Raw genomic sequence first — 26,886 nt, forward strand, 5'->3', positions numbered from 1 at the left:
GCCTATAATCCCAGCACTTTGGGAGGCCAAGGAGGGCAGATCACCTGAGGTCAGGGGTTTGAGACCAGGCTGGCCAATTTGGTAAAACCCTGTCTCCACTAAAATGCAAAAATTAGCCAGTTGGTGGTGGCGCATGCCTGTAGTCCCAGCTACTCAGGAGACTGAGACACGAGAATTGCTTGAACCTGGGAGGCAGAGGTTTCAGTGAGCCAAGATCGTGTCACTGTACTCCAGCCTGGGAGACAGAGTGAGACTCCATATAAATAAAAAAGGAAGGCAAAGCCATCCAGAGCAGGCTGCCTATGAGAGGAGTTGAATGGGAAGAAGTTTAGCACAGGGCACTGGGGGAAGCAGAAAATGGTAATCAGGCCAAGAAGGCAGATCCTAGCTACCTCCTCCATCCTGCATGGCAGGACTGGATGCTGTAGACAAAGGTAATGGTGGCTCTGAACCACATATTCAGCCTGCTTTGTGCAGGTTGCCTTGAGCCACCTGGAGAATACTGACTGCCAAAGGATTTGATTGGGATGTAATGTGATCACTTAAGTCTCTAAAAAACAGCTGCAGCCAGAATGTATTTTCAGCAAAGATGTCTTCTGAAAACAAGTTGAGCCAGTTCATACTCTGGCCAAGTCTTCCCAAGAGAATTCATGGGCTTACCTCATTGTTCAGCCATAATTGGTTCAATTAGGAAAAAGGGCAATCACTTTCACCAATATGGAATTGCCTCCAAGGTAATGCCCAAAGATGTTAAGATTCTCCCAGGTAGCTTTTCAGGAAACAGACATCTCCTGAGAAAACCTGAGTTTCAGCCTTGTTTCCTAGATGCTCTGAGGTCAACTAATCAGTATACGGAGCTGCAAGGACTGGAGTTTGGAACTCCCCAAGCTGGTGTCACCAGCAGTGTAATGCTTTCTACTTCAATACCTAAGGAGGACCAAACCCTGGGTTGGACCATGTCCATTCCCACGTGAGGCCCAGGATATGGTGTTAAGAGCCCAGCCTTTGAACAGGAACACTGTTTCCCAAATGCCAGCCCACCAATGCATTTGGAACATTCATTATGCTAGAACTCTTAACTTGGTTTATGCAAAGCATTGTAGCAACTGGGTAAGGCATTTCGACCTCCAGCGTGTGACCTGCAGCAGGTTATCTTACCTCTCTAAGTCTCAGGTTCTTCCACTGTAAAACATGTGTAGTATCAGTCCCTACCTCCTTGTGCTGTCTTTTAAGCTGTGAGATAAAGTACTAATCAAAATGCATGAAAAGTGCTCAATATAAGTTCATAACTATTTGAAAATTATACCCAACATAAAACAGAATAATTTAAATCAGAAAAGTGATTTTAAAAGAGTAAGAAAGAAAGTGGGTGCTGAATACACACACACAGAGCCAGTGCTGGGCAACTAAGGGTAATCAGCAGAAAGGCAGGTCCCTTCCCATCCCCGTTTCTAGTCTAATTGAGGGGACTTTCTTTCCTATAGGAGGAAAATCCTGTGTTGGTCTGTGTAGCACCAACTACAAGCACAACAGAGGCCATCAAAGGGTTGACTGGGAGTCAGAGAGATCAGAAAAACAATTAGGATTTGGAAAGGAAGTGGGATGGCACCACTCACCCTAGGCAGAAAATGTACACCAGCTGAGGCACCACAATGTGATGAGCAGCCTGTCTTCCAGGGAGAGGGAGAAGGCAAAGTGCAGACTGGACCAAGGGGAAAGGTGGAGAAGGACCAGGAAGCTTTAGTGACAAATAAGATGAATAACAAATATATCAATAAGAAAACAGGCCAAGGACTCATCAGCAGGCACAGTCCCTACAGCATGAGAACAAAATGCTAAGCTTCATGAGATACATATTACAGGGAAGGGAGGAGAGGAGAAGGGAGGGGAGGGGAGTGAGGACATTGTCTCTAATCCCTTTGTCTGTCCTTAGCACAGACACTGCTAGTGTTCCCCAGCTCTGCCAGGAATACTCTTCTGGAGAGCCTATCACCTAGCCTATTCAAACAAATGATTGAAAGGGTTATGCAACCCTCAATAGTCCTTTTTTTTTTCTTTTTTTGAGACAGAATCTTGCTCTGTCACCCAGGCTGGAGTGCAGTGGCACGATCTTGGCTCACTGCAACCTCTGCCTCTTGGGTTCAAGCAATTTTTCTGACTCAGCCTCCCGAGTAGCTGGGACTATAGGCACCTGCCATCGCACCTGGCTAATTTTTTTATTTTTAGTAGAGATGGGGTTTCACCATATTGGCCAGGCTGGTCTTGAACTCCTGACTTCATGATCTGCTTGCCTCGGCCTCCCAAAGTGCTGGAATTACAGGCATGAGCCACCGCGCCCAGCCAGTCTTCATTTTTAAGAATGTCCTGGAAAGGCTAGTTAAGACACTTACCTTCTCTCTGCCTGGCTTTTTTACTTGTACTCACCAAACCTAGTCTTCCTATAAGAAATCATTAGATTTTATCTTAAGAACATTTTGAGCTATGAGAAGAGAGCACATCGTGTTCATACATACAGGCACGGTCATTATCACATGATTCCATTTCCTCTGTTCTGTTTGAATGCATCTCCTGGCAACAGCTGTCCAGCTCCCTAAAACCGGCAGCAGCTGCAAAAATGAGCCAACCATTTATCTGAGTGCGTGGATGACAGTCACGGCCCCATGGTGCAGCTGTTCTTTAAAGTCCACTGTCTTGTCCCTCCCTCGGGTCTAGACAATAAAGAGAGCCATTCATTAAACTCCTTTGTTTCAAGTTTTAGGGAATCCCTTAAGCCTTTTGCCAGTGATACAGTCTTTCAATTCTGCCACTTGCTGGTAGTTTTACCATAAACACAAAAAACCTCTTCAAACTTTGTTTGTCTTAACTCTCCAGTGGAGATAATAACCATTACCCACCTCATGAGGTGGTTGTGATGCTCCAAAGATGTAATGGATGTGACAATCTTTTACAAACTATAAGACCAGTATTCTTGTATTATTAATTATTAAGGACCTTGTTTCTATGTTTAAAGTAAAAAAAAATTACTAGAAAAGATAGGACACTACAGTAAGCGTCTGTGGGCTGTACAGATAATTGGTCACTGAGAACTGGAGGAGGCAGAGTGTTTCTGGAGAAGACAGTTGGTTCTGGCTTGGAATGGTAGAATCTGAGCGGTCAAGGAAGAGGGAGAGACAGTTGAGTGAGGAACACAAACCAGGCAAAGGCTGAGAAAAGAAAATGTGATCTAGAGACAGTGTAGCAGCATGCTGGGATCAGGCAGAGAATGAGCCTGGGGACCAGGAAGACATAAAGTTGGAAGGGTTGGGATAGGCCAGACTGGAAATAGTCTTAAACGGCAGGCAGAGAATTTATCAGCAGAGATTTTAGTAGTATGAAAAGTCAAGGAGTTATGAAAGTCTAGAGATCATCCGGTCCTGCTCCCTGTATCTGCGGTTTTATCTGTGTTCAATAATCTCAACAAAGTGTTCAGCCCTGGTGTGCTCTTGGCATCTTGCTGACTGGCTCAGTGCTCTTGCACCCTGGGAGGTCTTTGTTCTGTCCAAGTCATCAGTTCCCCACTTCCCTGTATATTAAGAAAAGAGACTATTAAAACTGCCATTGCAAAATTATTACAGTGAAAGAGATCTGACCTAAGCACCTCAACTCCATCTTGCTTCTAACCTCCAAGCTGTCCTTGTTCATTCCTGGACATAGGCCGAAATAACTTTGGGAGGAACTTAGTTTATAGTTCAACTTTGAAACAAAGAGAATAATAGTCCTTTCCTGAAACAAATCCCTTTCTTGAATGGGGCTAGACTGCCTTTGTAGGACCAACAAGTTAGCCAAAAGATTAGAAATTATGGTTTAGGAGTCATGCAGCTGGAGCCTACAAGACTCTGACCCTCCCCAGATTGCTCCTGGGAGTAACATTGCTATAGTGAAACTCAAAATCAGCACTTGAGATATTTTGCAGCTCCTGCACTTGATGGATCAGCTGGCACCACCCAGACTGATAAACTGGCTCATCTGATCTGTGCCCCTCCCTGCCCCCAGGAACTGACTCAGTGCAAGAGGACAGCTTCAGCTCCCTATGACTTCATCTCCCACCCAACCAATCAGCACTCCTGACTCACTGGTGACTACCCACCAAATTATCCTTAAAAACTCTGATCCCTGAATTCTGAGGAGACTGGTTTGGGTAATAATAAAACTGGTCTCTCGCACTGCTGGCTTTGCATGAATTACTTTTTCTCTATTGCAATTCCCCTGTCTTGATAAATTGGCTCTGTCTAGGCAGCGGGCAACATGAACCCTTGGGTAGTTACACTACCAGGCTCCAGCCCTGACTTTACTAAGAATCTCCAGGAGAGGAGCCTAGGAATCCTCTTTTTAAAAATATGCTTTCCTTTTCCCTAGGCGATTCTTGAAAGCAGGGAAGTGTGGGAATGCTGTAAATGTGAACTGTATGATGTCTTACAGTTGGAGGCTTATCTGTGGGCCTCATACCTGCTGGAGACGGAGGGTGACCACTTAGTCCACAAGGGGCTGAGAATGGTTCTTCAACTGCTTAGTAGCTACACTTCCGGGATGGAAAATACTGGAAGCTTTTTTCATGAAACAACATTTCCTCTCTTTCATCTTTTTATTGTCCTCCTCTGAGTCTCTTCTCCACTTCTTTCTACTCTTTGCAAATGAAACATGGAACTCCAACAAGGTCTCAGCAACACTTATATCCTACCTGTCAATGTCCTAATCATCTTTACAGGAGCACTGCCCCTTTAAGCTCCTCCCTTCCTCCTTTTCTTCCTGCCTGCTTTTTAAAAAATATTTAAATAAGTGTACTACCCATATGCTTTGATTCTACTTGAGGGCACCTACGATTCCTGAATCTTTTTCATTCACACATGGACCTAATCAGGCAAGCCTTGCTCGGTTACTGGGTTTAAAATTCTAATTTTTAAATTAATAACTTTTTAAAATTTAGAAAACACTGAAAACTGCCAAGATAATAGCAACAATTGAGAGCTGACTATATCTGAGGGCAGTATTATGACATTTCTTTATGTGTATTGATCTTCACAACAATCCTGTAAAGTAGCTGTTGTTATTATCCCTTTATTACAAGTAGAGGAACTGAGACATTAAGAAATGAAGTTACCTGCTTATAATCACTTAGTTAAGTAAGCAGAGGAGTCAAGGTTGGAGCCTAGGAACTCTGGCTCCAGAGTTCTGGTACTAACCATGACACTAGAAGAAAGTAAGATGAGTGAAGAAAAAAATTACTCTCAATTCCTGTTACCAGAAGTAACCACTCTTAACACTTAGTCATTTTTCTATGAGAAAGAATTTTCAATTGGATCAAAGTATTAATTTTGTACATCCTGCTTAAAAACGTAAATATTAAATTAAGCTTTCTATATTAAATGTTCTTCATAAATATAATTTCTTTATCAATTATACAATATTCCATCATATGAAGAGGACATAATTTATGCAATCACTTCTTTGCTATTAGAGACTTAGGTTGTTTCTAAATTTTTTATTATCATAAGACTATAGTTGAATACTTTTTATCCTAAATATTTGACTGTAACTTTGTTTAGTTCTACAAAGTCCTTGTGTCAAATGTACTTTTGAATCTAAGATGAATTTTGGACTTTAAGATATGTTAAAAATTAAACCAGTTGACCTTCCACAAGCGGTGTGTGGGAAGGTCCACTTCCTCACCCTCTTGCCAACTTTGCCAATTTGGGAGGTGAAAAACGGCCTTGCCTTGTTTCCATTTACATGTCTTTGATACTACTGAGGTGAACATTTTCTTCGATGTTTATGAGCCATCTGTATTTCTTTTTCTTGAGCTGTTTATTTATGCCCTTGTTCATTTCCCAATGGCAAGCTTGTGTTTTTCTTATCTGTGTGAGTTCTTCATAGCAACAATGTTTTGCCTATTATATTTGACTATCTCATACCAAAACATTGAAAAATATTTCCCCCCATTTCTTCTTTGCCTTATATCTGCTTTTTTAGGTGTCAGTTAACTGGCAAGTATGGAAATCTGAATTGAAAGTGCTCGAAAGCAGAGGTTAAAGTTTGTGAAAATAAGCAGGCTCATTATGCAGACAACCATTTTTAGTATTCACTTTAATAACAGGACTTTTTTCAACACAAGAAAATGAAGAATAATGTTGCACTTTTCTGCTCCTCAGGCTGGTAAGAACAGGGGAGAATCCTTGGAGAACAAACTCCGTGCAAACTGCTTTCAACTTTTTGACATGGGTATTAAAATGCCACCCCAAATACCAGTGGTAATAAAGAATCCAACTTAAAAGGGGCAGTAGGTGTAAATGTAACACATGAGATTTGTTTAAATCTTTCTAGCCAGTTGCTGAAGAATCCATGGTGAAGCACTCAAGGCTGCTATGCCTCCTCAGTCGGTGACTAAACACTTGGCTATTTGAGGCTAAATGTTGACATTCTGAGATTGCCGAATCAAGACAAGCTGCTCATATTTCCTTGCAGTAAGAATAGTCACAACATCCTGCCCTGATGCTCTCCAGGGAGAATGAGCTTCTGTTCCTCTTTTTATTACCTTCTTCCTCTTCTCTAATGCTTCTTCACCCACACTTTGCAATCTCCTGTCTGCCGCCCTCCTATCTTCCGCATAACCGCCCATTTTGTGTAGACATGGTGACGGGATTTTGTTTCCAAATGAACATATTTATTTATATTTTCAAAAGAGAAAGAGGCTTATATTCAGGTGCCATGGACCCTGCAGGGACATGCCTGCCCCGGAACTGATTCTTTTTAAAGTAAACCACACTGCCTTGGCTTCTCTGCACATTCATTTGGCAAAGAAAATTCACATGGCTCTTGACTGTGGAACGAGCTGATGAGACAGGGTCTTGAACCCATTCAGCTAAAGTGCTTGAGGAGAAAGGAAGCAGCCCAGGTGTTTGGGAGGGATAACACTGCTTTTCACAAGTCTCTTTCTGTTCTAAAGGATTTCTGCAGTTTAGAACTCTTCTGTCTCTCACCTATCCTGTGAGTTAAGTCTAATTATTTTGTTGCTGTTTATTTTTCTGTTGCTTTGTCCTGCCCAAGGGTTAAATACCCAGCCTGTGAAAATCATCTATTCACACATTACATGATGCTCCACAATTTATTATTAAAAGGATCAAACCCAAAATATTACTGTTTGGGCTTACAATGAGCCATAAAGTCAAACCAAGAGAACCAACTACTTTTATTATTTCCTTAGCATAATGGCAATCACATGAAAGTCACAGTCCCAAGAGCCCCACGCAGGCTTTGCTGAAACTGTCACAGGCTTGACAGCACAGCAGCTCCAGGCCGCCACCCATGCAGGAGAGTACCACGTTTAGTTCTCTTTACTAGCTCAGGGACATAGGAAAATGTCACATTTCTCACACACACACACACACACACCCCTAACCTGTATTCACTTTGCCTCACAAGAATAATCTGTTTTCTGGTGAATGTTAGCTGAGTGCCAAGACTGTGTGGCAGTATGAAAGGGCTCAGGTTTTTAACTTCCTTTCCTTCCTTCCTTCCTTCCTTCTTTCCTTCCTTTTCTTCCTTCTTTCCTTCTTGCTTTCTTGCTTTGTTTCTCTCTCTCTCCCCTCCCTCCTTCTCTTTCTCCCCCTCTTCCTCCCCCTCTCTTTCCCTCCCTGCCTCCCTCCCACCCTTCCTTCCTTCCTCTCTCTCTCGCTCACACTCTCTTTTTCTCTCTCTTTCTCTCTCTCTCTCTTTCTCTCTTTCCTTCTTTCTTTTTCTTTCTTTTCTTTCTTTCTTGCCTGTCTCGCTCTGTTGCCCAGGCTGGAGTGTGGTGGCATGATCTCTGCTCACTGCAACCTCCGACTCCCAGGTTCAAGAGATTATCCTGCCTCAGTATCTGGAGTAGCTAAGATTACAGGCACCAGCCACCACACCCAGCTAATTTTTGCATTTTTCGTACAAATGGGGTTTCACCATGTTGACCAGGCTGGTCTCGAACTCCTGACCTTCAGTGATCCACTCGTCTCAGCCTCCCAAAGTGTTGGAATCATAGCCAAGAGCCACCGACTCCAGCCCAACTTATGTCTAACTGTTCACACACAGGCTCTGTCCCATGGCTGGAAGGCCAGGGGCTGGGCTAGCCAGTGGAGTTCTGTATGGCTGTGGCTAGAAGATGGGAACGTGGAGTATACATAAGTCAGGGGAGTGTGTAGAGCTCAGGGTGGGCAGGAGCCTCAATAGCCAAAAACAGCTACTGAAATCAGGGTGCACAGAGCCAGCGGGGTCTGAGTGTCTCAGTGACAAGCAGTGAGGGCAGGGATGGGTGAAGGTACTGCAGCTGGCTCTGGGTGTGGCGGCTGCAGAGCTGATGGGTGAGGCTGTGGTTTGGAGAGAAGCTGTGTTCCGTGACCTTGGGCAAGGTCTATAGCATCTGAGCTTTGCTTCCTCCCTTGAAAGATGACGACAATGTCTACCTAACTGGATTGTATGGAGGATCACATGAGCGAATGTATGCAAGTCTCTTATTTTTAGCTCCTAAAGTATGTGCTGTAAGTACTCAAAAAATGGAAAATGTATTACTGTTATCAATATTAATATACAAAATGGTTTTATTTATAAAAGAATGAAATGTTCTATCTAAAATGTTTAATTCTAGGAAAATATAATTAAATATCACCCTTACCTGCTGCTTGATAATAATAATTATGTGGTCTAAAGCCCAGGGACAGTAGTAAAAGGGGTAGGGGATGACAGCTGCCTTCTATTCTGGAACTGCAAACCCAAAGTTGTAAAACAGCTACAAACCTCACAACAGAAGGTCCTTCCAAAATCCTCTTTCACCTTTCTCCTCTCTTTGGAACATAACATCACTCCCTGGAGTCTTGTGATCCTGGGGTCAGACTGCCTAGGTCTAAATTGTGCTCTTCCACTGATTAATCTGGTCATTTGGGGCAATTTTTTAAAACTTCTCTAAGCCTCAGTTTTTTCTTATTCAAGGTGGGAACAGGAGGCGGGGTACGGTGGTTCACAACTGTAATCCCAACACTTGGGGAGGCTGAGGAAGGTGGATCACTTGAGCTCATGAATTTTGAGACTGGCTTAGGCAACATGGTGAAACCTCGTCTCTACAAAAAAAAAGAAAAAGAAAAAGAAAAAAAAGAAAATTGGCTGGGCATAGTGCTGCATGCCTATAGTCTCAGGTACTCGGAAGGCTGAGGTGGGAGGAGGGCTTGAGCTTGGGAGGTGGAGGTTGCAGTGAGCCAAGATCACGCCACTGCACTCCAACCTGGATGATAGAACAAGACCTTGTCTCAAAAAGAAAATAAAAATGAATAAAGAAAACAAAGATAGGAAATGAAATAATATTTTTATAAGATTTAAATGGAGTAAACCCTATGCAGCACTTAGCAGTAGAGACATTTGTTATTATTATTTGTTATGATAGCTGGGATAACTGTGGGTATGGTCAAGGAAGGGGGTGTCTCTAAAGGTTACATCACATACACACACACACACACACACACACACGGCACTCCTTCAAAACTATAAGTATTAGGACTGTCCGCTAACCAGGGCAATGAGTAGTTATGTGGATGCCTGTCATGTCCAACCAACCATCTAATTTAGGAATGAGGATAGAAAGTCTAAACTTACTAAATCTCTTTAGTGCCTATAGGACCCAGGACACTGGCTAATCTCAGGTTCTCTGTACACACTGGATGCATGATTGAATGGGGCGAATCAATCAATCAATCGTTCAGGTTTTACAAAGTCTCAGGTCAAGCCTGAGTTCCAGCTTCAACAACTCTGCAGAGCCCATCATGCTGATGCCTCCAACTGGTGAGTAAAAGCCTAGACTCCAGTCAGCCTAGGCTCTCATCCTGGGGCCTTGGGCAAGTCACTTAACTCCTCTGTGCCTCAATTTCTTATTAGTAAAACAGGATTGGTGATGATAATAGCACCTACCCCTTCGGGTTGTTGTGAGGATGAATGTGCTAAGCACCTGGAATAAAACTGGTGCACTCTGCCTCTAGTCATGCTCCATGAGTGATAATTAATTTTATGTGCCAACTTGCTTGGGCCACAGGATGCCCAAGTAGCTGGTTCTACATTATTTCCAGGTGTGTTTGTGAGGGTATTTTCAGAAGAGATTAGCACGTGAACTGGTAGACTGAGAAAAGTAGATAATGTGGGTAGGCATCATCCCTTCAGTGCCTGAAAAGAACAAGAAGACTGAGGAAGGTTGAGTGGTCTCTCTGCCTGACTCCTGAAGCTGGGATATCAGTCTCCTGTCCTCAATTGTCCTCAGTGCTCCTAGTTCTCAGGCCTTCAGATCTGGACTGGAATCTACACCACCCGTTGCCTCTCTGGCTCTCAGGCCTTTGAACAATACTATCAGCTTTGCTGAGTCTGCAGCTTGCAGAAAGGAGACTGTGGAACTTGATCCCTATCCATCCATCCGTCTGTCCGTCTGTCCATCCTCATCTGTCCATCCATCCTATTGGTTCTATTTCCCTGTGAACCCTGAAGAACCAATAGACCACTCAAACACCTTCCCTACAAACAGGCAGAGTAAGGCTCCAGTGCACTGCTAACCAAATCCCATCCCTGCTAAATCCCACCAGAAGCTCCTCGTCGTCTCCAAGATAAAGTCCAAGCATCTTATCATTGCAGACAAGGCTCTGCTCTTCAGCTTTACCTCCAGCAGCTGCTCTTTACCTCCACTTGACCTTGTGGAACATGGAACAGCTTGCAATTTCTCGGACAAATCATGTTCTATCAAGCCTTCAAGCAATGACTAGAATGTTCTCTCCACCTTTCACCTGGAAAAAAAGCCCTGCTTTTTAAGGAGCATCATTAAGAACCAACAGGAGTTTTCTTTAAAATCAGGGCTATAACTTACAATGCTAGCAATTTGAGAGGCCAGGGCAAGAGAATTGTTTGAGCCAAGGAGTTCAAAATCAGCCTGGGAAACATGGCAAAACCTTGTCTCTACAAAAATTAGCCAGGCATGGTGGTGCACGCCTGTAGTCCCAGTTACTAAGGAGGCTGAAGTGAGAAGACCACTTGAGCCCAGGAGGTTGAGGCTACAGTCAGCCATGAGCATGCTATTGCATGCGGCTGCACTGCACTCTAGCCTGGGTGACAGAGCGAGACCTGTCTCAAAACAAAACAAACAAACGAACAAACAAAAAAACAGGGCTGTAGGAGTCATGTCTTTCAGAAAGCCTTCCAGATTCACTTTTGTGCCCTTCCACTGAGTGCCTGGTTTGTGTGCTAAGTATTTGTAAGATTTGACCCAGGTTTTGTCTGTCCCCCAGATTGTCCTCTTGTCACCAGTATCACTTTTCATCTAACCACCAATGTCTGGACAACGAGTGAAGTACTCAACTGCTAATATTGCAAAAGAGACACGTTACAGAGGGCTCCCAAGGCTGTCACATATAGTTGTCCAGATTGTGCCCTATGGTTAAATGTATCATAGCATATTCAACATTGTTTTATAAGTAGTTTACTTCTCTGATACCACCTTCAATACCCTAAGCAACTTGAAAACAAATGCTTTTTAATTTGACTTTTTGTCCTCAGCACCCAGTACAGTATTTGGCTCCCAACATGTGCCAAATAAAAGCCCAAAGACTGAATGACTAGTCATCTTCTGAGCTTCTCGCCCCATGCTAAGAGACAGAAAAGCCATCATCTATGTCTTCAAAGAAGTTTCAACATAGCTGAAGTAAATAAGTCATATCAACATGAACAGAGAACCAGAACATCAGGTGGTAAATATTAACGTCAAACGAATGATGCTATATGTAAGTGCTATTGATCAGAGAAGTGGGAAATTCCAAGGGCTGAGGCAGGCAGGGAAAGCTTCATGGAGGAGGTGGGATTTGAACCAAGCCTTGCATTTTGTACCTATTCCCATTGGTTACATTAAATGTATGAAGCTGTTTCTGAGAAATAGTGTAGTAGAGCGGAATTTGAAATTATAATGATGTAGTATAGTGGGGGTTTGGAATTCATACAGACTTACATCGCATCCTACTTTCCCATCCTCTTGCTGTGTCTTCTGGGTCCCTTTCTGAACACCAATTTCTTCATCTTTAGGGTGTGGATTAGAACCTCTATCTTTCAAAACTGCTGTGAAAATTAAGATGAACCTGAAAGAGTTCATCTAATGAAACTAATGAACCTGAAAGAGAAAAGTTTGGTTCTCAGTATTGGCAGGAGTTCAATAAAGATTCACCCTCATTTTAATTGGACTTCAGGATTAGATTTCTTAGTTTGTTGACCAAATTCTTACCTATGGAAGGCTTTTCTGGAGCATTATCAGGGGTTGGAATTCACTCGAGTCCTCCCTCTGACTCAAGCAAATGGCCCATACAAACTGCCTCATGTAGAACAGGGATCCAGGTCACAAGAAAAAAAAACTCTCAACCTCGATGCTTCTCAAAGGTCTGAGATAGTGTCATTTCTCACGAGACAGGCTTTTAAAGGCACATGAACCACCTTCCATGCTGATTTACCTGGTGTCGTATATCATGGCAAATGGCTGGGTTTGGAGCAGATAATTGCATTGGTGAAAGTATTTTTTTGTTAATCTTGGTAATATCAAAACATATCCCTCTACTCTTTTATACTTTCCAAAGTCAAGTCTCAATTTTTAATTTTTAAAAACTTCATAGCAACACGATATATAGGATTCCTAATTTTCACATGAGGAAACTGAGGTCTGTAAGGGTTGAATGACTCACTGAATGTTCCATAGTAAAGTAGAGGATTTGGGTGCCTTGAGTGACAGTTTCAAACTTTGAGACTGAATTACAAGTTCTCTTTGGCACTGGTGTACCAAGGATGGGGGTGGTAGTGGGAGTAGGCTCCCCTAAAGAGGAGGAGTCATTTTATTATTGTCATTGTTTAGAATTGCCACCACATGGTTATGATAAGATACAGACCAACTTTTAGCCATGCGTTATCACTGTTTTAAAATTATATATAGACAATACCTCCCTTTATTGCCTACACCAGAGGCTGACGGCTCCCACCCATCCTGGATATGTCACTAATCTGGTTCCATTAAAAGAGAAAGATTTCATTTGAAGGGAGGGATTTTGGTTTCTAAGCAGGGGGGACTTGAGGCCAAGAGAAAATGGGAGTGATATATTTGTAGCTACTTGTATTGTGGCTCTAACTTCTCTTGACTCAAGGAACCAGGAATTTACTCAGCACAAGTTTTTTTTTTTTTTTTTTTTTTGAGATGGTCTCGTTCTGTCACTGGGCTGGAGTGCAATGGCGCAATCTTGGCTCACTGCAATCTCCGCCTCCCGGGTTTAAGCGATTCTCCTGCCTCACACTCTCCAGTAGCTGCGATTACAGGTGCATGCCACTACACCCAGCTAATTTTTGTATTTTTAGTAGAGATGAGTTTCACCATGTCAGGCAGGATGGTCTCCATCTCCTGACCTTGTGATCTGCCTGCTTTGGCCACTCAAAGTGCTGGGATTACAGGCATGAGCCACCACACCTGGCCCCAGGACAAGGTTAATAAATACAGCAACATCAGTTACCACACTTACAGCTTACAATGGGTAGACCTGCTAAAACATGTACTCTGTAAAGCAAGTATTAGTATTTCAATTGCACAGATGAAGATGAAGCTAAAGCTAAGAAAGATTGATTCATATGGCCCAGGTCACAATAACACAGGAGCAAATGTAAGATTTGACAGGTTTAATCTGGCTCCCATCGCTGCTCTCTTGCCACCACCCCCATGTTCTATCTGTTCACCGATGTTTGAACAGCCGCAAAGTACTAAAAATGCTAACACTGCAAAGGAGGCACATCACGGGGGCTCCCAGGGCCACTGCTTGAGGAAGGTGCATCCTGCACAAAGGTGCCGGGCTGAGGAGGCAAGCAGGGCTGAGATAAGCCTGAGCTTGGTTGTTTTATAATTTGCACAGAGGAGCTGTTATGGGCTGGCGGTGGCATGGAACCACCGGTGGCTGCAGATTGAGGAATTCCATCAGCCTCTTGACTTCTGTTTTCTAACTATCCTTTGAGAACTCTTTGCCAATTTCCTGGAAGTGGCTCTGCCTCAAGAAAGCTTCCTTGCTCTTAAAGGTAGAGTTTACAATCCTTTGAGGCCAGTGTGAAATGCCCAGTTGTCCTGAATGTTGTCCGGAACATGACCAGCATTCCCTCAGAAGCTCATCATTCTGAAAATTAGACACAGACCAATCATTCATATGTATGGCAAATCTGGGATCCTCCTTAGTGGGTGTAGCTAGAATAAAAAGGTTCAAATGAAGGCCTGGGATTTGAGAGCTGAAGCAACCTGTACCTCTGTCTTACACTTTGGAAAACAGGACCTGAACATTTTTCAAGGTCTCTTGAGAGTGGGCCTCAAGGTTTGGGGCTTCTTTTCAATCTGTCACAGTCATAGTCACAGTAGCTTATAAATGTTTGTTGCATCAATGACATTTGAAGTAAAATATTTATCCCAATAAATCAGTAATGTGGGAAATATGTAGTCTGCCTGATAAGAACCCTTCAAAGGAATAAAAAGGACAGATAGGGGAGTCAGGCAACTCTGGCTTTTCTCTTTCCATCTCTGACACAGCTTTTTGGTGTGACATTGAGCAAGTCATCGACCAACTGTAGAATACAGATTTAAAGAAATAATGGACTCAATGATATCTCCAAATGCCTTCATGCTGGTACGGCGCTTTTTTAACTAAGCATATTCACATGGTAGTAACATGTTTCACAGCATTTTGTAGCTAGATGAGAGTTTCGTGATCCCTTGGTCTACTTTCTTCATGTGATGAATGCTCTTGATAAAGAAGACAGGATGGGCTGGGCATGATGTCTCTCATCTGTAATCCCAGCACTTTGGAAGGTGGAGGTGGATGGATCACTTGAGGCCAGGAGTTTAAGACCAGCCTGGCCAATATGGCGAAACTCCCTCTCTACTAAAAATACAGAAAGTAGCTGAGCATGGTGGCACACACACTTGTAGTTCCAGCTGCTTGGGAGGCTGAGGCACAAGAATCACTTGAACCTAGGAGGCAGAGGTTGTAGTGATCCTAGATCCTAGATCGCTAGATCCTAGTGAAGTGCACTTTACTCTAGCCTGGGCAATAGAGTGGGACCCTGTGTCAAAAAAAAAAAAAAAAAAAAAAAAAAGACAGGACAAGTGTTATTATCTCCTCTTACACACTAAAATACTAAGGCCATAAGGGGCGAGTCACTTGCTATGGAGGAGGCAAGCGCTGCCTCATCTTTCTACAATACCATGCTCTCAGCCAGATTGTACGGGGTCCAGTATAAATTTCACCTGTCTGGTCTAGCCTTGTCCAGTGTTCTGTTGCTTTGTTCAAACTGGAGACAGAAAAGCAACAGCTAGTGTCTGTCTAACTGTAGCCTTCAAATGTCTGCACCACAGTGTTACATTGTCCTTGACCTTTACTTCCCTCATATTGAGCACAGAATGCTTCTCAGATAAATGTAAGTCTGGTTCTGCTTTATTTTTCACCAAAGAGAGAGTGTACATCAAGAAACATGGAAACCAGGCAGCTTCCCTTCTCCAAGAATAGTTTCAGGGCCCAACAAGACTGGGAAACTCGGCTCAGAAGCAGAAGAGTCACAGCTCAGTAAATCATTCTATTGCTGGTGGGTTTGACAGCAGTCAATAACAATAATGACGAGACCTACATTTATTAAGTGTCTTCAGTGCACTAAAGATTTGACAGATACTGTCTCATTTAGGAAATGAGATATCTAAAAATGGAAGTTCAAGAAATTAGCAGTTTTAGAAAGAAGCTGTAGGAAGGGGAAAAAAGAGTTATGGAGTCTAAGAGTGGAAGCAGTGTTATGTGGAAAACTGTGAAGGTGGAACGTGAGGACTGAGAGCCTGCCATGGCAGCGGCCCCCACAGCCGCCTTGTGTCCACAAAACAAATAATTTCATCAAAAAGTGGGCAAATGACATGAATAGACATTTCTCAAAAGAAGATACACAAATGTCCAACAAACATGAAAAATGCTCAACATCACTAGTTATCAGGGAAATGCAAACTGAAACCACAACGAGATACCGCCTTACCCCAGCCAGGACAGGTTTGTAATAAACGAAGTCAAAAAACAGCAAATATGGGCATGGAGGTGGTGAAAAGGGAACACTTATACACTGCTGGCGGGAATGAAAATTAGCACAACCTCTATCGAAAACAGGATGGAGATTTCTTTTTTTTTTTTTTTTGGAGACGGAGTTTCGCTCTTGTTACCCAGGCCGGAGTGCAATGGCGCGATCTCGGCTCACCGCAACCTCCGCCTCCCGGGTTCAGGCAATTCTCCTGCCTCAGCCTCCTGAGTAGCTGGGATTACAGGCATGCGCCACCATGCCCAGCTAATTTTTGTATTTTTAGTAGAGACGGGGTTTCACCATGTTGACCAGGATGGTCTCGATCTCTTGACCTCGTGATCCACCCGCCTCGGCCTCCCGAAGTGCTGGGATTACAGGCGTGAGCCACCGCGCCCGGCCTGGAGATTTCTTAAAGAACTAAAAGTATATCTACAATTTGATCCAGCAATCCCAATACTGGGTATCTTCCCAAAGGAAAAGAAGTCATTGTATCAAAAAGACACCTGCACGTGTACGTTTACTGCAACACAATTCACAGTTGCAAAGATATGGAACCAACTAAGTGTCCACTAACCAATGAGTGGATAAAGAAAATGTGGCTTATATTTGGAATATACACCATGGAATACTACTCAGCCATAAAAAAAAAACAATGAAATAATGTCTTTTGCAGCAACTTGGATGAAGCTGGAGGCCATTATTATAAATGAAGTTACTCTGGAATGAAAAAAAAAATCAAATACCATATGTTCTTACTTATAAATGAGAGCTAAGCTATGGGTATGCGAAGGTATGCAGAGTGGTATAATGGATTTTGGAGACTCAGAAGAGGGACAGTGGGAGGGGAGTGAGGGATAAAAAAAACTACATATTGGGTATGATGTACACTATTCAGGTGACACGAGCACTAAAATCTCAGATTTCACCACTATACAATTCACCCATGTAACCAAAAACACTTGTGTCTCAAAAGCTATTGAAATAAAAAAGTTAAAAAATATATAAGATCCTTGCATAGTATCAGCAGATTCTGGGCTTCTCAACAAGAATTGGAAGAGAGAAGGGAGAGGAAAAAGGAGCAAGAGTCATTTGTTACATTTCGTACAGTCATTAATATGATCATTTTTCAAGATCTGGCTTCGGGTTCTTTAGTAAATGGCAAAATTAAGAGCCTTCTTCTAAAGATTACCTACTTGAGATTGTTCTTCCCCTGAGCCTTGCTAATTAAAAAATACCATAAATGTTCTAACTCAGCCATGACATTTATTTTCAATAATTGCAAAGGGACTTAAATGACATGTTAAAGGACATGTTAATATTACTCTACAATTTAACTCACTGTGACTTGATGTTAATACTAATTTGTAGAATTAGCTACATGGAAAATAAATTAAGTTCATGGAACAAATGGGGAATCTGAGATCCCTTTTCCAAAATCCAGGGTCTAGCAGAGCATATAGGAAGTGAAGCAAACTAGCACAACCATCCAACTTAACACATTCAGTGGCATTTGGAGCTGTGGTGGGGAAGAGAGGCTCCCTAGTTAATTTCACACTTCCTCCATACATTTCAAAAAGCAAGGTGTGACTCATTTCAAAAACAAGGTGCAGCTGGATTTTTTAAAAAAGACTTTCCCTAGGATAAATGCCAGGTATTCTGCAAACTCCCTGGTTTAAAGGAGTTTTCTGTTTCATGGTATCTTCTTGCTATGGGGAATTCCAAATCTGCTCAGCAACAGCAAGGCATTTACGCTTCTAGCAGGATGTTTCCTGCTCTTTAAGACTCTAGGCTTACCGAAGTTGCTGGCCTCCGTCATTCTGAATGTAGGCATGTTGGGGGCATGTCTGCACTCTATATGACCCAGGGAAATTTACTAAGGTGGCATCCACTGGATACCTAACGTGTGTTGTACTCCCAGCAACCCTAGGAAATAAGAGCTGTTGTTGTCTGTTGGACACATTAGGGAATCAAAGCTCAGAGGGGTTACCTTGTCCCTAGACCATGCTGCTTCTCCGACAATACACTCCATCTGTGCTGAAATATCTAGCAGGTCTTGATGGAGGGGATGGAGGCCCTCTAGGGTCACTTTGCTACTCTCCGCCGGGGGCCTCAGCCACCCCCTCCTTGCTGCGGATGCCCCAGGTTTGTTTTCTTTGGCTCCCTCATTAATGAGTTCCACAGCACAATGCTAAGTCTAGTTATGCAGCCTTAATTGGTTTAGTTACAACAAGATAATTCCTTTTTTCTTCTCTTGGAGGCCTTTCTGTTTAAAGACTTTTTAGCTGGAAGACGCTAATTATCAATGAGGAGAAAGTGACACCTGAAGAGTTCATTTTCCATCTTCGTCTTTGGTTTTTCCTTTGAACTCTCTTTACACGGCCCTCTTTCCCACTTCATCACTTCTCCCCCACCATCATAAAAGAGAGCTCTTCCTTGGCCAGGCGGCAGAACTTTCTCACTTGCCAGGGAGCCATTCCCTCTGCAGCTGTCTCGCAGGCATGGACAACCTGCGCGAGACCTTTCTCAGTCTCGAGGATGGCTTGGGCTCCTCTGACAGCCCTGGCCTGCTGTCTTCCTGGGACTGGAAGGACAGGGCAGGGCCCTTTGAGCTGAACCAGGCCTCCCCTTCTCAGAGCCTTTCCCCGGCTCCATCGCTAGAGTCCTATTCTTCTTCACCCTGTCCGGCCGTGGCTGGGCTGCCCTGTGAGCATGGCGGGGCCAGCAGTGGGGGCAGCGATGGCTGCAGTGTCGGTGGGGCCAGTGGCTTGGTAGAGGTGGACTACAATATGTTAGCTTTCCAGCCTGCCTACCTCCAGGGTGGTGGTGGCCCCAAGGCCCAGAAGGGCACCAAAGTCAGGATGTCTGTCCAGCGGAGGCGGAAAGCCAGCGAGAGGGAGAAGCTCAGGATGAGGACATTGGCAGATGCACTGCATACCCTCCGGAATTACCTGCCACCTATCTACAGTCAGAGAGGCCAGCCGCTCACCAAGATCCAGACACTCAAGTACACCATCAAGTACATCGGGGAACTCACAGACCTCCTCAACCGCGGCAGAGAGCCCAGAGCCCAGAGCGCGTGAGCTCTGTCCAGGGACGCTGACCAGTTCCAGTCTCCCGGGCAGGAGTAGAGGAGCTTCGAAGACCTGGACGTCTTACTGAACAATGATCGGCATAGAGTGATTTTTATGTAGTAAGCGTGGTAATCTTGTGATCTGAAAAACCCTAAGGGAATTCACATCTGACCTGCTGGACCCATCAGAACACTTACCTGCCAGATGAGCAGAGACTTTCGCCTCCATTTTTTTCCACCATCTCTGGGAGGCTCATCCTTTGCAAAGAGACAAATTATTTTGCTCTTCTCTGTCTTTCAAGGTATTTGAGAGGGTCAATGATTTTAAATGCATTTTTTCAATGATGTAAAAGTGTTGCAGTTAACCTCCTGCCATTTCGGTGTTGAGAACTTTTCTTCTGTTGATAACTAAACGTGTATTTTGTATAGGATCCAGTGTGATACCTGGATTCTTATTTAGAAAGATTTGTGCCAGGTAAAGGGCTTTAGTGCTCCTGTTTCATTTTGTGTGTGTATGTGTGTGTGTGTTTGACTGAAATCATGCTCTTTTAGGGACCAAAATCACTTAAATGCAGAAGGCACTGGTGTCATGATAAATGGAAAGTCATACACAGACAGGCTAAGTTAAGACAGTGAACATCCCAAAGGCCAGAGCCTCCTCTGCATAGGCAGACAGCTTGTGTGACAGGGAAGGAGAGTATGAGAAGGAGGAGGAGGAGGAGAGGAGGAGACAGCACCTCAGGGTGGGCCTGAAGCAGGCTGGGTGGGCAGGGGCTCCCTGTCCTTTGTCCTGGGCCGGGCATGAATAGGAACTTACTTAGCCCTTTCACTTACTTGTTTGTCAAATAAAGAGATGGTCTCAAAAAAAAAAAAAAAAAAAAAAAAGCTATTTGAATCCCATAGAGAATAAGTAAAAGGGTCAGTGTTCGACTCAACAGTCTCTGACCCCTCTAAAGGCATTTACTTCTTCATCTTCCCCTCCCGTCCATCTGCCTCCCCCCAGCCCCAAATACCTTATATGCACCCATCACACACACACACCCTCTTCACAGTGCCTTGTCTTAGGTGGGTATCTCTAGCACCCTCAGTTTAGCTCATTTGAATGGCACAGGACATTGAAAAGGGGGCTTTGAATTAAGGAGGTTCTTCAAACTAGTGAGTTTTTTAAGGCTAAATTTTTCTCCCTATGGTTATTAACCATTAGTATTTGTTGTACATGCCTCCTATCATCTTTTTTCCATTGGTGATTTTCTTCTTTTTAGTGACATAAATTACAAAAGCAGTAGACGTGTTCACTATTTCTCCATTTTTTGCTGATGCAAATATATACAAATATGTATAACTTGTCCATTTTTTACAAAATAAATACAAACATATACAAATAAATGTAAGCACACATAAATGTTAAATAAAGAAACCTGAAAATTCCCTTTTAAACTTAACAATATATAGTAAAAGTTCTTCCAAATTAGCACAAATAAATCTGTGGTGTAAATACTATTATTACCTTAAGTGCATAGATGGGGAACTGATGATGATGGGCTGAGTCACACATGAGAGAAGTAGAACAGAAAACAGAGGTTCCAGCAAGTTTCCATAGAACAGATTCTGCAAAACTTCTTTAGTGAGTCACCTTTTCAATGATTTCAAAGTTGTTTTCAGTTATTATTTTATGACAAAAAATATTATAACCAAGATTATAGACAACTAGCTTTATCTACTGATGTGTTTATTAGCTTGAAAAATTCCCAGAAATGGGATTCTTGGATCAGAGTATGCACATTTTAAATTTTAATAAATATTGTTATGTCACTTTTATAAAAGTTTGTAGTTATTTATACTCCTCCTAGTATTATGTGACAGAACCAGTTGCCCCACATTTTCATTGGATATTATCAATCTTATGACTTTTTGATGGATAAAAATGGTTATTTCACTGTTGTGTTAATTTTAACTTTCCTGTCTGTCATTTGAGGTGGATCATCTTTATGTGACCGTTGTTCATTTCGGTTCCTTTTTCAAAACTTGCTATTTTATGTTCTTTGTCATTTTTCTATTGGGTTGTTTATCTTCTTGTTAATTTGGGAGTTGTTTATTATGTATTGGAATATTCCCTTCTAATCTATTTATCCTATTTTTTCTTTTTTATTGATGTATAATATTTATGCATATTTACAGGGTACATTTGATATTTTGTTACATGCATGGAATGTGCAATGGTGTAATCAAGTCAAGGTATTTAGGGTGTTCATCACCTTGAATATTTATCATTTCAGGAAAATTTCAAGTCCTTGCTTCTAGCGATTTTGAAATATACAATTCATTGTTGTTAACTATAGTAGCCCTATTCTGCTATCAAACACTAGAACTTATTTATCTATCCAACTCTATGCTTTTACCCATTAACCAACCTCTATTTATCCCCTACCACCCCTCCTGCCACCCACACTTCCTTCCCAGACTCTGTTTTCCATCATTCTACTCTCTTTTTCTTTTCTTTTTTTTTACTCTGTTGCCCAGGCTGAAGTGCAGTGGTGCAATGATAGCTCACTGCAGCCTCAAACTCCTGGGCCCAAGCAATCCTCTCGCTTCAGCCTCCTGAGTAGCTGGGACTATAAGCGTGTGTCCCCATGCCCAGCTAATTTTTGTATTTTTTGTAGAGCACGTTGCCCAGGCTGTCATTCTACTCTCTACCTCCATAAGATCAACTTTTTTTTAGCTCTCACATATAAGTGAGACATGCAATATTTATCTTTCTGTGCCTGGCTTATTTCACTTAACATATTGACTTCCAGCATATTCATTTTGATGATGTCCTTTTCTCCCCCTCCCTTTTTTTTTTTTTTTTTTTTTTTTTGCAACAGAGTTTTGCGCTTGGTGCCCAGGCTGGAGTGCAATGGCGTGATCTCAGCTCACCGCAACCTTCACCTCCTGGGTTCAAGCAGTTCTCCTGCCTAAGCCGCCCAAGTAGCTGGGATTACAGGCATGTGCCATCATGCCCGGCTAATTTTGTATTTTTAGTAGAGATGGGTCAGACTGGTCTCAAACTCCTGGGCTCAAGGGATCTGCCTGTCTTGGCATCCCAAAGTGCTGGGATTACAGGCGTGAGTCACTGTGCCTGGCAATGATGTCTTATATTTAATTTTGATTATGGCATTTTTTGAAGCTTTTCATTTTCATACAATCAAATCTGGTTTTTGTTTCATGGGTTATGTGTTTTTCCCCCTTGCTTAATTTTCCCCAGTTTCAAGGTTGTTCAAATGTTACTTTGATTTTTTGCAAATACTCTTACAGTTTTATTTTTTTTTATGGGTCTTCAACATACCTGCAATTCATTTTTGTCTATATCATGTGGAAGGAATCTAATTTTATTTCTGTGTAACTTGTCATCATGGGTTGGTGGGTGGTGGTGAGCACAGTTGCTAAGATGTCATTCTATGTATATAAACTTTCATGAGCTTCTCATATATTTGGTGTTTTAGAGGAAAATCTAGAAAACATTGAATAATGTCAAGACTTTCTCCAAGGAACTCTTTCGCATGCATGTATATGTGTTCATGTGAGAGTGTATGTGTGTGCACATTATATGTATTTGTTCACCCGTGTGTGTGTTCATGCACGTGTATGTGTGGGTTGTATTTTTTGTGTGTTGGAGAAGGAGGAGGGTATTGTGGTAAGGGAGAACCAGCTGGTCTAAAAATCAACTTTCAGTTCAAATGCTGTTTTCCTCACTATTTTTAAATGAGTGGAACTCAAATGCTCTTGGCTTTGATTTTTCAAGCTCAAGCATTAACAATGGCTTATAAATAACTTGGGCACTTTTGGTTGTCCTGGGCACCAAATACTGTGAATGAATTAGGAGGCATTTCCTGTCCTCAGTTTCAAAAAATCACTTAAAGCCACAGACTCACCTATTAGCTGGGTATGCCCTCAGGACTTTTTTTTTTTTTTTTTTGAGATGGAGTCTCACTCTGTCGCTAAGGGATCCACTGGAAGGTAGGTATCTGTAAAACCAGGAGAAGATGGCAGCTTCCTGGGAGGGGTCCTGTGGTCTAGAGCCTCATCTCATCCACACCCCCTTCCTAGTCTCTGTTATCTATCATTCTACTCTCTTTGTCCTCCGAGTCCTTCCCAGATTGTCAGGCTGCAGCCACAACTGCTGTACAGGATAGGCAGCTGTATATGAGTGTTTGACTCCTGCCAGTCCCCAGTGGAGTCGCCTCCCTTGTAGGGAGGATAGCTGGAATAGGTCCCTCATTCCTCCAGGGAGTGTTTCAAAGCATCTGCCCTGGACAAACTCAAGACTAGGAGTAAGTTATTTCTGGTGCTTGGACAGGGAAAGGGTTGCAGAACCACAATTCACATGTGCCTACTGTGGTCAGTGCTTCCACAATTATTATTTCATGTAACTCTCCTAACAACCCTAGGAGATGGCATTGTTCGTATTTTGAGGACAAGGAAACAAGTTTAGGCCAGGTAAGCAATGCAAAGCCACTTGGTCAGGTAGGGGCCCATGTCTGACTAGTTAGCTCGTGAGTTCAACCCTAACTCCAAAGCTCAGGCTTCTTTCCCCAGTCACGTCACCTTCTTTTCTAGCTCACTCTGATGACGCTGCAGGCACAGGGCTTGGCAGTGGGAGAGCATTCTAAATAAATGCTCACTCTTGGGCCCTCTCCACTTTTTCTCTGCTTCCCTACCTCTGGGCCCTCATCTTTCACCATCTGAAGCATTTCAGAAGGGGCTATTCATCTTGTCCTTTAAATTATTTCCCTTTGAACTTCTGCCTCTGCCCTGAACATTTTCTCAGAAATTCTCTTCATTTCCTCTGCTGGTGCCTAGAGGTTTTCTTAATCTGCAGAGGAAATCTGACTTCTGTTCATTTATGTTCAATAAAGTGTTCCACAATTCACACCGGGCTGAGGTTTCTTTGTTCTGCTCCTTGTTTCTGCCACATTAGCTAATTGGGAGAGAGGCAAGGGAGAGAGGCCAAATCAGGGGTGGAGGGATTCTCTGCAAATTGTCAAGTCCACAGAATTACCCTTACATTAAAATCGTGTCTGTTTTTAAGCAACAGCAAAAGAAGATGCATTTGCAAATGCACTTGGGCTTCTAAGGTTATTACAATGGTTCAGTATGCTAGGTGTCTACATCAAGGTTCATTAGATTCTTCCGACACTACCTGCACACTCCAGGCTGCAGGAGGATCCTTGACCCTGTGTGCTCAGCCCAGGCTGACTGGACAGGAACCAGAGCCTGGTTCTCTCCTTTCGCCCTCCTGCTAGGAACCTGAGACAGTCTCTCTCTTGCCAGTGAAATATTGAAGCTGAAGCAGTGTCCCTCTTAGAGCAGCCTGGAAGGTCTTGCTCTTAATATTTTGGTCCCATAGAGACCCTTGAACTCCAAGGAAGAAGAAAGCAGAAAAACTTCCAAGAAGGCTGGAGAGAAAGGACAAGGATTTGTTTGTCTCTAGGGTTTGCCAACTACTGACCTTCTCTCCATTAGTTACGTTCTTCTCCACATGAATGCTACTGACTTGTGTTTCTTTTCATTAAATTAAGTGGAGAGGCCTGGCTCTCAGGGAGCCCATGAGAGAGAGGTATATTTAGAAAGCACAGCCGTGGGCTGTTTCCAGCCCAGTAAACAGCAGTGTGGAACTGTCATCTGAGGTGTCAAGGCTCAGTGCCAAGGTCTCTATATGTTTTCTGCTTTAATCTCGATAGCTAATGCTACACAATAGCTAATATTAGCCCATTTTATAAACAAAGAAATAGGCTGAAAGGTAACATTGCCCAGGGTCACATAATCGGGTGCAGAGCCCAGAGCCTAGAGCCCACAGTCCAGGTCTGCCTTTTTTTTGAGATGGAGTTTTACTCTGTTGCTCAGGCTGGAGTGCAGTGGTACACTCAAAGCTTTACTTGAGCCCTCGAACTCTTGGGCTCAAGCAATCCTCCTGCCTCAGTCCCCTGAATAACTGGCACTACAGGCACATGCCAACAGGCTCGGATAACGCCTGACCCATTTCTTTAACAATAAGAAGTGTATGCAACAGAAATGCAGCGGCGAACAAAACAAACAACAGAAAAGTTTCTAGATTCGTCTTTCCCCCCAGTCTATGCTCTCATCTGAAGAAGCTTTGTATTTGGTGTCCAAACAACTTATTAGGATTTTTATAAATGAGAGCATATTTTAAATTGTGATACCTTTTACACTTTCTTCCCACATAGTATAGAACATGAATATTCTTTCATTCTCTCTAGCTCTGTCTATACCAGATGTGTCTTTATGTTAGTTTAGAGATTACAAAGTATTTTACATATGTTATTCTATTTAATTTTTACCTATACCTCATTGTATATGAGGTTGAATGGGGATTGCTATGACCATTTTACAGATGAGGAGGTTAAGGTTTAGGATGACCTAATATCATAACTATTTTTTTTTTTTTTTTGAGATGGAGTTTCGCTGTTGTTACCCAGGTTGGAGTGCAATGGCGCGATCTCGGCTCACTGCAACCTCCGTCTCCTGGGTTCAAGCAATTCTCCTGCCTAAGCCTCCCCAGTAGCTGGGACTACAGGCATGCACCACCACGCCCGGCTAATTTTTGTATTTTTAGTAGAGATGGGGTTTCACCATGTTGACCAGGATGGTCTTGATCTCTTGACCTCATGATCCACCCGTCTCGGCCTCCCAAAGTGCTGGGATTATAGGCGTGAGCCACCGCGCCCGGCCTATCATAACTATTAATAATGACAGAGCTGGCACCAAAATCCAAGTTTTTAAACTTCTAATCTGGTTCCCAGGTTTTTCCTGGGAAAACCTAAAGGTGCTCTAAACTCTGCCCGCAAAGGCATCCTCAAAATATGCTCCATGGTACATTTCTTTTTATTTCTTTTGAGATAGGGTTATATGGTTTGGCTGTGTACCCACCCAAACTCATCTTGAATTATAGCTCCCATAATTCCCACATGTCCTGGGAGGGACCCAGTGGAGGTGATTGAATCATGGGGACAGGTTTTCCCATGCTGTTATAATAGTGAATAAGTCTCACAGGTTCTGATGATTTTATAAAGGGGAGTTCCCACGCACACACCCTCTTGCCTGCTGCCACATAAGACGTGTCTTGCTTTCTTTCCCTTCATCTTCTGCCATGATTGTGAGGCCTCCCCAGCCATGTGGAACTGTGAGTCAATTAAACCTCTTTGCTTTATAAATTACCCAGTCTTGAGTGTGTCTTTATTAGCAACGTGAGAACAAACTAATACACAGGGTCTCTCTCTGTCTCCCAGGCTGGAATGCAGAGGGGCAATTAAGGCTCACTGCAGCCTCGGCCTCCTGGGTTCAAGAGGTCCTCCCATCTCAGCCTCATGAGTAGCTGGGACTACAGGTGCACCACCACACCTGGTTAATGTTTTTATTTTAAAAATTTTTTACTTTTTTTTTTAGACTGAAGGAAATAATGTATACAGTGGTCCATTTCCAAGGCAAAGTGCCTTGAATTGGCTTAGTTCAGCAAACTACAGAAGAAACAGGATATATGAGACCCCTGCTTGGATAGGTAGATGCCTGCTTGTTGGCTTCCCCCTTCTTCCCTCCCTGCCCCCCATCAGTTGCCCTCACCCAAACCAAAAAATACTTAGTTTACAACAAAAGCTTACTGGCCTGCAAAATAGCTCATTTTG

General features: G+C 42.9%; 1 protein-coding gene across 1 annotated transcript; it reads left to right on the forward strand.

Moving 5' to 3' along the window:
- Positions 1-18,580: 18,580 nt before the first annotated feature.
- On the forward strand, positions 18,581-19,915 carry MSGN1 (mesogenin 1). The gene has a single exon (XM_012438820.2). It carries the CDS (start codon positions 18,636-18,638, stop codon positions 19,215-19,217), a length of 582 nt encoding a protein of 193 aa, XP_012294243.1. The 5' UTR covers positions 18,581-18,635; the 3' UTR covers positions 19,218-19,915.
- The last annotated feature ends 6,971 nt before the right edge of the window (positions 19,916-26,886 follow it).

The sequence above is a fragment of the Aotus nancymaae genome, unplaced genomic scaffold, assembly GCF_030222135.1.
Source record: "Aotus nancymaae isolate 86718 unplaced genomic scaffold, 86718_ANA_hifiasm-v0.15.2.pri h1tg000057l, whole genome shotgun sequence".
NCBI lineage: Eukaryota > Metazoa > Chordata > Mammalia > Primates > Aotidae > Aotus > Aotus nancymaae.

What these genes read in the sequence shown, in the direction of transcription:
- MSGN1 (XM_012438820.2), top strand. Translation starts at nt 18,636, where the DNA reads ATGGACAACCTGCGCGAGACCTTTCTCAGTCTCGAGGATGGCTTGGGC.